Below are 11,437 nucleotides of genomic sequence, written 5' to 3' on the forward strand. Positions count from 1 at the left end.
TCAAATTCTTGGTTGAACAACAATCACACAAATAAAACTCCTCAGTTCAGTGTCTAATTTAAGCAAAAAAAAAAAAAAAAACTATGATCACATAGCGGCGAAGAGCTCGTCCATGTCCTCCAAGCTCCGCCCGCTAGTCTCTGGCAGCTGCAAGTACACGAACACGAACGCGGCTGCTGCCACACCAGCATACAGGAAGAAGCACCCGGGCATGGTGATCCAGTCGGCGAGAGAGATGAAAGTCATGGTCACCAATGCACACGTCACCCGGTTCACCGCCGTGCCAAGGCTGGTGCCTTGCGCGCGCAGCCGCAGCGGGATGATCTCCGAGCTGTACGCGGGCGCCAGCGGCCCGAACCCCACCGAGAACGCGGCCACGAAGGCCAGCACCGACGTGACGCACGCCGCCGTGCTTACCGTGGACGTGGCACCGGCGCAGAGCGTCAGGGCCAAAGAGGCCAGCGTCACCGCACTACCGGCGGCGCTGGCGAGGAGAAGCGGGCGCCGGCCGATGCGGTCGGAGAAGAGCGTCGCAACGAGGATGAAGCATGTCTTGACCACCCCTACGGCGATGGCGGCGCCGAGGATGGCGCTGTTCGATGACATGCCGGACTTCTGGAACACCAACGGGCTGTACAGCACGATGGCGTCGATGCCGGACGCTTGCTGGAAGAACAGCACGCCGACCACGCAGACGAGGATCCGGCGCACGCTTTTCGTCGGCCGCAACAGCATCTCCTTCCACACGCCGCCGCTGCTGCCGGCTGCCCGCGGCGCCTCGACGGCTTGCTTGATCTCCTGGAGGCGGAGGTCGGCCTCCGCTGGGGTGTCCGAGGTGCGCACGAGCACGGTGCGCGCCTCCCCGTAGCGCCCGCGCATCATCAGCCACCGCGGCGACTCCGGCATGGCCAGCACCCCCGCGGCGAGGAACACCGGTGGGAGTGCGCCGACGGCGAACATGACGCGCCAGCCGGTGTGCACTGGCAGGCCGGCGAACGCGTAGTTCGACACGTAGCTAAGCAAGATGCCGACGTTGATAAACATCTGCACGATCGCGAGCATACGTACGTACATCAGCCAAAGAGCTAGCTAGCTGAAAAGAGGAACCACAACCACAACGATGCCGGCACATATATATACGTGCGTACGTCTAGCAAGGACGACAGGACGCCGCGCGTGGACGCCGGCGAGATCTCGGCGTTGTACACCGGCGCGACGATCCAGGAGTCAATTGGTCGTCGTCGGCGGCGGCTGCTGCTTCTTATTCTTAAGCTTGCGGTAGTCGTAGAGGACGAGAACCGCGCAAAAAACGACGAGTGTGGGGACGAGCAGCATGACGACTTTGGTGGAGGTACCCCACTTGCGAGCGCTGCCGGCGGCGTAGGCTACGAGGAGGGCGAGCACGTCCAGCAGCATGGCGGTGTGCATCGGCCAGAGTTGGAGGTACCCCACTTGCGAGCGCTGCCGGCGGCAAGACCCTGCAGTATCATCCGCAGCATCATCGCCGCCCTGCTGCTGCCCAGCATTCTTCCCACCCTGCAGTATCATCCGCAGCAGCAGGGCGGCGATGATGCTGATGGACGCCATGAAGGAAAGGGAGTTGCTGTAGAAGAAGACGTTGTACCGCGTCTTGCCTGTGTCGTGGAGGACCGGGTCGCCGGCGGCGGAGTGCCCGCCGCCGTCCTCCCTCCACAGCCCGCCAGGTGGCTTCAGGCCCGTCAGGTACGTCACGCTGGCGCCCAGTGTCCCTACCAGCATCAGGTACAGCACCGTCTTCATGTCGGGCTCTTGGTGGTCGTCTTCAGTCGCCGGCCGATCAGTAGTACTAGTACCTGCGCCTTGTTTCCAGGGGAAGCATCTCACGTAGACCGCCACCAGAATGGCCGCGGCGGTGAGCACGGCGGCGAGCACGAGCACGATGATGGAGGTCTTCAGATGCATGGAGCTTCCGGCAGAGTAGGCGCCCATGAGGCCGAGCATCCCGGCCACCATGCAGACGTAGAGCGCGTAGCAGTTGATGCCCGGCCTGTACAGGTACCTGTTGCGGAGGAGGACGATGAGCGCCACGGACGCCATGAAGCTCGCCGCGTTGCAGTAGTAGAAGACCCTGTAGCGGACGGGGTACTTGTCCTGGAGCACCGGGAAGCCGGCGCGGTGGCCGCACCTGGCGTCGTCTTCCTCCCAGAAGCCGCCCGGCGGGGTCAGGCCGGCCTGGTACGCCAGCGTGGCGCCCAGGATCGCAAGCATCAGCAGCACCTCACGCTTCTTCTTCAACCGATTCTTCCTTCTTCTTGTCGTCGTGCTCGTGCTCGTGCTGCCGCAGTCCGCAGCGGCGGCCGCCGCCGGCTCGAGCGTGAAGAACAGGATGTGTATCACCACGTAGATGAGGACGGCGCCGGACAGGGCGACCGTGTAGACGGAGGTGCTGGCGTCCCTGGAACCACCGGCGGCGTACGCACCGATGAGGGCGAACAGGTCCAGTATCATCACCGCCTCCAGCGCGTACTTCCTCAGCACAAGCCGCCGGTAGAGCAGCATCGCCGTGATGACCAGCGACGCCACCAGCGCCGCCGAGTTGAAGTAGAAGAAGACCTTGTACCGCACGGGGTGCGTCGTCAGGAGTATTGGGTCGCCGACGTTGTGACCCTCCCCGCTTCTTGCCCACACGCCGCCAGGTGGATCCACACCTGCTGTGTAAGAAATGGTTGCCGCAAGAATGGGAAGCAACTGGACATCTTCACGATTCTTTTGCCAGTCGTCTTTGGTTTCTCCCTCATGTAGACATCTAGTACGTACAAGAAATTAAAGGATAATATATATTATTAGTTGTTACCGATCGAGTTTACTTTCTTTTGTCACTGTTAACTACTCTATTTACTATTTTATTATTATTCACCATCATACTGTTGTGACGACCCAGCAATTGATTAATCTTTTCCTTACTAACATTTAGTGCACCCATTTTGTTGTGAATTGAGGGTAAGAAAAATGGACCCTACCAAAGGTTCCAATGGTTTAGAGATTTTGGTGTTGTGTGACAACATACCCAATGGAATTAATAACAATGTTCGCTACTATACAAGTAATTGATCTCATGGATGTGTAGTGATGGACTTAGGTATGAGGTGGCTTATATATCCAAGTCCATCACTGCACATCCATGGAATTGGTCTGATGCGCAGAAAAACTCTAGTGCATAACACCGGTGTGCTTTCTTCAGTGATCACACAGGAAATATGGATGACATCTATTAGTCCAACGGCTAGTTTTTGTCACAGGAAAGCTCTGCTGCCATGACTCTAGTGTACACAGGAGAAATCTGGTGCTCACATAAAGGCAAGCAAGGGAAACCCGGTGCTCACTGTAGAAGCAACCAAAGGGTCGAATGGCTACTTGCTTGTGTTGGGCCTATATATACACTCATTCCAGGCCATTTGGAGTGTGTAAGTGCTTGGAGAAACTAGTAAAAGTGTTGACGTGCTCTTGTATGTGCTCTAGCCACCGAAGTGCATTAGTTAGTGCTTAGGCTAGTTTATGTCGCATTAGTGCTTTACTTTAGATGTTAGACTACAGTTTAGTGATGTTGCAACCTGTTTGCTACCGGTGCTTATACGCACCAAGAAGAGTTGTACACAGGGCTTGTAATCTTGTAATATCACATCAACTGTGTTTGTGGTGTGTGGCTGTCGGTGTGTAGTACGAGGGATGAGAGGCCCTCTACGGTTTGACAGAAGCTTTCCATAGTGAAGACGTCATGGAGCGGCGCGAAGAGGCAACATGGATAACCATGAGCTATTCACGGTTACCAAACCGGGAGATTGGCCCTGTGAGGGCATTCTTGCGAGGGGCTCCTAATAAGACTAGTTGAAAGCATGTGCTTTCTGATATCGATCTTGGGAAAAAACATCATCGAGTGGTAGTTTGCTTCTCTAGCCATTTATATTCTTACACTCCTAGTTGTGTGCTTTTACCTTATTAGTCTATCTTGCTAGATTAGTTGACAGGTTTCAAACTTCGGGTGCAAGATTTTTTGGCTCTAGAGGTAGCAACACTTTGAAAAATCTAGTGTATATTTACATAAAACTTGTGTAGATTTTTATCAGCAGGTTTTGGTCTTAGTATTTAAGTGACCTAATTCAACCCTCCTCTTATCCATCATGGTCCCTTCACTGAGCCCTTTATTTTACCTCACTAAACCATCATATGCTCTCACATCAATGAAAAAAACAGTGGGCTTGAAAATATATTGTCATTTCATTAGGCTCTCCATCTGTAGTAATTAACATACATACACCCATCTACTATCTTCTGGAAAATTACCTAATTAGCTCTCGGTGAGGATGAGGCTGTGTATATTTACTGTTTGGTACATGTAGATTTGAAACATTAATTAATTTATTCGGAGAATGATAGCGTACGTACAGCTACATGTACAAAAAAAAATTACTATACATATATGAATTCTTCCAGAATTGTTTAAGATGTTAACAAATTTATGTAGTAGTAAAGAAAAAATGTTTTACACGTCATAAATTGGATGAATGCAGCACAGAGGAAATTAAGTTCCAACCTAAAAAACTGAACTATATATGAAGTGACAGAAAAAAAGGGTCTGTACTTGGTACCTGCTGCACTTGTTGAGGCGCTGCTGGATGTTGTCAACGCAACGCTTGTATTTCTGGGCAACAAGCAGCAGGGTGGAAATGGCGGCCGCAACTAGGACGAGCAGGAGGACAATGGTGTGCCTGCTGTCCCTGCAGCTCCCGGAGATGTAAGCGCCCCCAAGGCCCAAGATTGCTATGACGATGGGCCCATACAGCGCCAACTGCCTCACTCTCAGGTCGAAGCGCTCCTCGAGCTGCTTCTGCAGCTTGTGAAAGCTCACAATGAGAATGACGGCCAGCAGGGATGCGACGAAGGCGGTGGTGTTGAAGAAGAGAAAGCCTTGTAGCGGGTGGGGTGGAGGCGCTGCAGCACCGGGTCGCCGGCGGTGTGGTGCCCCTCCTCGGTGCTCCGCCAGAAGCCGCCGGGCGGGTTCAGCCCGGCCACGTACGCGTCGGTCGCCGCGAACACGGCCAGCACCAGCTGGATCTCGCGCTGACTGGTGATGGTCTGCTTCTGTCGTCGTTCCGCCGCCTCCTCCAACGACGACGACGACGACGGCAGACTTTTATTCACCTGAGATTTGGGATCAACAACGTTGTAAGTGACCCAGGCGATGGCGTAGGCGAAGATGCCGGACGCCAGCAACCAGGCGCCGCAACGGGTGGTGAAGTCGTCGTGGCTGCTCCCGGCGCCGTAGGCCCCCATGAGGCCCAGCATGTCGACCATCATGATGAAGCGCACGAGGTAGAGCAGCAGCCTGTTGTCCAAGCGCTGGTCGTCCTGGTGGACGATGAGGAGGAGGCCGACCAGGAGCGACGCGGCGAAGGAGATGGCGTTGAAGTAGTAGAAGACGATGTAGCGCGTGTAGTTAGTGTGGCGGAGGATGGAGTCGCCGACCAGCTGCCCTTCCGGCGTGTCCGCCAGCCATGAGCCGCCGGGCAGGTTGAGCCCCGCCGCGTAGGTCACCGTCGCCACCAGAGTCGCCAGGAGCAGCAGGCACTTCTTCAGATCGTACTCCGTCGATCCGCCGCCGTTGGCATGTCCGCCGGAATTATTGTTATTGGCCATTGTATTGTATTGTTGGGTGCTTGCATTGGACTGATCGAGCGACGTGGATGAAGCTTTGCGTTGGGTAGAGCTAGCTGATGTCCATGGCCTGGATTTATATAGCATCGTTCTGCGATGATGTCTGCATGCGTATGTCCCAGTAATGGCATTACTTGATCAGGTCATCCTGTTTTCGACTTTATATATAATTCCCTTGTCATTCCAAGGATCTACTTTAAGTAGTAAATGTTTTATGCATGCCCTTTATCTGCTGCATCCGGTACTCTCGTGCATGCAAGTGACCATTGCCAGCACGTTAGGTTTCGGTCCGTCATGCATGTCTCGTATTTTTAATTTCCAGCCGTGCTTATGGCCGGTATTCCCACGCAACGCGACAAAAGACCTCGATCTGATCTACACGGCAGGTTTCGGTTCCTCATGTCTTCCATACGTACTTGTTGTGGAGTACGTCATGACTTTAATTTCCGGAATTGATTGAGTACCAAATTTGGGCTATCATTAAATTTATCTCAATGCCGGATGGATGGTTCAGGCTTTGTTCAGTTGCACGGTTGTTGATCCCCGAGAGCATTATTTCTACTCCGGGAATTAGTGGATTCCCATCACTACGGGATACTGATTAATTACCGAGTGTGATAAACACTCGGCAAATATGGATAAACACTCGGTAAATTGTTTACCGAGTGCCACACTCGGTAAACATTACTCGGTAAACAACGACTCGGTAAAGTTAGTTTACCGAGTGTCAACTAACGGGGCACTCGGAGAATAAATCTTACCGAGTGCTACGCCGGCACTCGGTAAACAACTACGACGTGACGGTCGTCAGTCCCCAAACTTGCCGTTAACGGCGTACTTTACCGAGTGTTAGACATAGCACTCGGTAAAAAGATAACCATTTTCATGATTAAAACAATTCCGCAAATATTTTTTCCTAATATAGTTTACCGAGTGTACCAGTAACACTCGGTAAAAGTGTAACTCGTTAACCGAGTGTTCCACTCGGTAAAAAATGGCACATATATCCGAGTGGGGTTGTGGCACTCGGTAAAAAATGGCACCACTCGGCAAAATTAACAGAATCAGAACCAATTTGGTTCTGTTCTCTGTTTTACCGAGTGCAACACTCGGTAAACATGACCATTGACCGAGTGTAACACTCGGTAAAACTTGTCCACAGTATTTTTTTTTGTTTGTTTCAGTGCATATCCAGCCACAATTAACAACAATTATAACAGAATATCACAGTTACCAACAGATAGACAATATATATCACATATATGTCCACAAATGTCACATCCACTCATTATAACCAACATATAGCTACAACAAATGTCACAAGCACAATGCAAAGTCCACAAACACCATCAACATGTCCAAAGTCCACAAAGTTCAACCCACTTCTAAGTTCAACATACAAACAAGTGAAACATGGTCCTGTGGTCAGCCCTACCGAGAAACGGAGACAAGTCCAAGTCTTGATCGTTGTTCGATCCAGCTGTAGAAGGTCCCTGGAATGAGGGAGCAAAAGAAAATAAACATATTTGTCAATTAATCATAAGGTAGTATGCCAAATTCAATATTCCTTCGAAAGACCAGTTAACAGTGACATCAATATATAGGCATATAATAGATAACACATATCAAGTTAGTTGCTGTTTAGGTCTCCTCTATGTGCAAGATATCGTCACACATGGTCGATTAGACTAAACATGAATTGGGCAAACACCTATGTACTCATGTAGAACCTAACATGATGCCTTTCAAGGTCTGAACAATATTACTAATAATCTAACTTATACATGTATGTATCCTACTCTCTTCTAGGTTCTAACATGATAGTGTTGACTGTAGCACAATCTGAACTGAAAAAGCCTTTCAAGATGAAGAGTGACTCACAGGAGTGCCGTCGCGCGGAGGTGGAGGCACCAACGGTATCATCGGCGGCGGCGGAGGCGGTGGAGGCTGGCCTATGCTCTGAGAAAAGCTGGCCATGTACTCGTACCAGGCCTTCTGCGACTGCTGGAAGGCCTCAAGCTGGGCCTGCACTCGCGCCCTCTCCTGTGCCAACTCGGCCTGGTGCGATAGCTGGAGGGCCTGAAACTGGCTCTGTGAGGCCTGCTGTGACTCCTGCAGGGCTTCAATCTGGGCCTACAATTATTTATCACATAGTTAGTTAGAATGCAATAAAGAACGGGTAAAAAAGGTGGGAATGGACTATGGACAACGAATGCACAGAACTAACCTAGAGTGCTACCACCTGGGGCTGTGAGCGTGGTCGTATGGCCGGGCTCAGCTGCAAGACAAGCATGGAAAAACTAACAGGTACTACTAGCTAGCTAGCTAAGTAGCTACAGATGATTGGAAATGCAATCCAAATGCCTTTATACATGCCTGAGTTGACACAGTCAAGGACTGGGATGTTTTCTCTAGCTCCTGCGTGATTTTGTTACGGTTACTGGAAAAAAAATGCCATCCATATATATGCTTACTCCCAAGCAAGACTGCTGCTATCTCCAAGCTAAGTCAACTTGGGCATGAGCTGAAAGTTCTCCGGATCGTGGCCGCCAATAAGCCATAACCTTGCGGCAATTGTCACCGTGATGATGGCACCCTAAGATTGTTCTGAATTCTGATGACAAACAACTAACTACTCCTGAACTACTTCCTAGACTGACCTGCATGACATGATGCCTTGTGCTTTGCTTACTTCCCCAGACCCGAATCATACTTTCCACTAATTCTCACTTTTGGAGCACATATATTTCTGGTACCATGAACTACTTCCTAGACTTTAATTTGCCGGTTTAGTCGGTTCATGACTATTAGTTTCTATGACTGGACCGAATCGGGCAGGAGGTGCTCTACCACTGGATGCTATTCTCAAGATGTATACCAAAACCAAAGGTGATCTCCAACAACAATTCTCTCTTACACACTTCCATACATAGAGGGGACAATGCTATGCACTGCAGTAGCATTTTTTTTGGATAGAATCTACAGAAACTTCTCTTACGAAAGCTACAAATCTCAGAACTTATTTTCTTACATTGATACTTTGCATCTACTGCCCAAGTAAACCACAAAGCACAACACGTGTCTGCCGCGCCTCTGTTCTAGTGTTTCTAGCGAGGATGATGAAGATGAAGAGCCTCAGAATACCTCAGAAAAGGGTGGACGATTGGATGGAGTTGGAGCCGGGGGCTGCGCGTCGCGTGCTCGGTGTCGAGCGGGAGGCCGGGGAGCTCGTCGGAGTCAGACGACGCCGTGGATCGCCCAGGTGTCCAGCGCGCTCGCGTCCAGGACGGCCAGCGTCGAGCTGGAGCTTCAGCCCTTCCTTTCCCCTTCTCCAGCTGCTTCGTCTTCCACCGCGCGCGCCGGTTCTGCGACGGCGTGGAGGGGAGGAGGCGAGGGGTGGGGGGAGGGAAGGGGGAGGGGGGGGGAGGGGATGGAGGAGACGCAGGGGAGGCGCGGAGCGCGAGGGCGGCGCGGGGGAGAGCGCGGGCGCAAGGCGGGGGAGGGGGGAGGCGCCGGGCGGGGGACGGCGGCGGTGCGGCGGGGATGCGAGGGGAGGCGCCGGCGTCGGTGTGTGCGGCGGGGATGCGCGGGCGTGGGGGATGCGCGGGGGACGGGCGTGCGGCGGCGGTGCGGCGTCTGCACGATTTGAGGGAGAAAACGACTAAGTTATTGGGCTGCGGTGGTTCTGTTTACCGAGTGCCTAGATATACGGCACTCGGTAAACTCAAGCACCGCAGCCCAATTACATGTGGGCCTGGCACATTTACCGAGTGCCAGATCTACGGCACTCGGTAAACAGAAGCACCGCAGCCCAATAACATGTGGGCCTGGTACATGTTTACCGAGTGCCTAGATCTATGGCACTCGGTAAAGAGACAGGTGGGCCGTGGCTAATCTTTACCGAGTGTTTGAGGTCACACTCGGTAAAGTCTCCATTATTTCATGCAAAACAAAATGAAAAAATGCCAATTTAATCCTAAAATTCACCAAACTTTCACATGAACTATTTCATCTCATCTATTTACTATCAAAAAATTCCAAGTTCAAATCATAATGTTGAATTTCACTCTTAATAGAAATCCTACTCTTCATTGTGAATTTAGTGTCTCTTTGGGAGATGTACCTGTTCGGCAACGACGAATGTAAAAATTCTTCCGAAACGTTATGAAAATTTTTCTATAATATAGATGTATGCTTCAATGTTAATTCTTCCAATCTCGTGATTTATCGAGTTCGATTTTAATTATTACAATTAAATTTACACGATATGTATCTAATTATCATAAAGAATGAAAATTTTGTGAAATATAGTAAATAAATCGAAATAAACACCATATTTTGGAAGGAGTACTAAATATCATATGTGGATAGAGGAAAAAGAATGAAGGGAAAAACAAGAAATTTGGTTGAATTTTACCGAGTGTTGCGCCAGGACACTCGGTAAAAGATAATGTTTACCGAGTGTTGTGAACTTACACTCGGTAAAACTTTATTATTACCGAGTGCAAATACTTCTACACTCGGCAAACATGTCATGCCGTGACGCCATTTGGCGCACGGCTGGTATACTAGGAGACGTGGCAGCTCAATACCGAGTGTCTTTTTACCGAGTGCGCCCCTTCGGTAAAATTGTAGTTCTACCGAGTGTTTGATGTTACCGAGTGTTCGGACTCGGTAAAGAGGTCTGCTACCGGGTGTTTATGTTTCCGAGTGTTGGCACTCGGTAATAAATGTTTTCCGAGTGTCCCGACTTTTGACACTCGGTAATTGTCTGGGCACTCGGTAACTACACAGTGTCCGGTAGTGCATGTTGTCACCTATCCCTGTTGGGAATTAGTGCGAATCCGAGCTGTTCCTCCCACGCCTTCTTTTGATGATCGATAGGTATAGATGATCGTAAGGCCCGAGGCCCATCGACACACCAAATGGCCCATCGTTTTGGCCTGGCCCAGAAATGGCACGGCACGATGGGACGGCTATGCCTAGGGCACTCCCTTAGCTGACATGCCTGTCTGTCCTAGCACTTTTTTTTTTTTTTTTTTTTTTGCAAAAGGTATGTTATTAAGGCCCATATCAGTCATCCCCTCTCATATAACAACACCAAAACCTAACTCACCGTAGCCCAACTTCACTACACGTCCTCTGACAACTTCTCTCTTCCGCTCCACACTCTCCTCCATGCTACTCTAACTAACCCTGGGCAAAAATAACCGAGAACCGAATGCCCACCCTCAAACTCCAACGCCAGTGCCTCTCCCATTTTTTCCACCAGTGTGCAAGGCGGCGGTGCGGTTGTGTAGGGGCGTGGATGCGCACTGCAACAGCGTTGGGCACAGTGGGCCCCTAGGGCCTACCCGGAATGGCCCGACCATGGTAAGAGGTGTGCCTAGGCCATAGGCAGAGCCCGTGGGCTGGCACGGCCCAGCATGAATAGCTCATCAGGCCATGCCTTTAATGGGCCCAGACCATATGTGTCGAGCCCTGCCGTCCATATGTGCGTGGCTTCTTATTTTCCGCATCTTGGCAACGTCGCAGCCACGTAATCAGTTCTTGGCAATGCATGACCGGACAGTAATAAAGCGACATCATTGCAATGAACAGATAGGGATTGAGTGTTTTTGTAGCAGTGGCATCTTCTTACGATCTGTACAGCACATAGCTCATTTAAAATACCATGTTCAGAACTTGAAATAAAACCATTGTCATCAAACTACGCGTCCGAATTTTATTATGTTCCGTAACAAAC

At 50.8% G+C, this 11,437-nt stretch overlaps 1 protein-coding gene and 1 pseudogene across 1 annotated transcript; both read right to left on the reverse strand.

Annotated features, from left to right (window-relative positions):
- LOC136485531 (polyol transporter 5-like) lies at positions 1-1,213 on the reverse strand. The gene is made up of 2 exons (XM_066482389.1): positions 1,149-1,213; positions 1-1,044 (listed from the first exon to the last, which is right to left on the reverse strand). Exon 2 carries the CDS (start codon positions 1,042-1,044, stop codon positions 88-90), a length of 957 nt encoding a protein of 318 aa, XP_066338486.1. The 5' UTR covers positions 1,149-1,213; the 3' UTR covers positions 1-87.
- On the reverse strand, positions 1,157-5,673 carry LOC136489449 (uncharacterized; annotated as a pseudogene).
- Positions 5,674-11,437: the final 5,764 nt, after the last annotated feature.

This window comes from Miscanthus floridulus, chromosome 10, assembly GCF_019320115.1.
Source record: "Miscanthus floridulus cultivar M001 chromosome 10, ASM1932011v1, whole genome shotgun sequence".
NCBI lineage: Eukaryota > Viridiplantae > Streptophyta > Magnoliopsida > Poales > Poaceae > Miscanthus > Miscanthus floridulus.

Bases quoted from the DNA above. Each gene is read 5' to 3' on its own strand.
- LOC136485531 (XM_066482389.1), bottom strand. From the start codon at position 1,044: ATGTTTATCAACGTCGGCATCTTGCTTAGCTACGTGTCGAACTACGCG.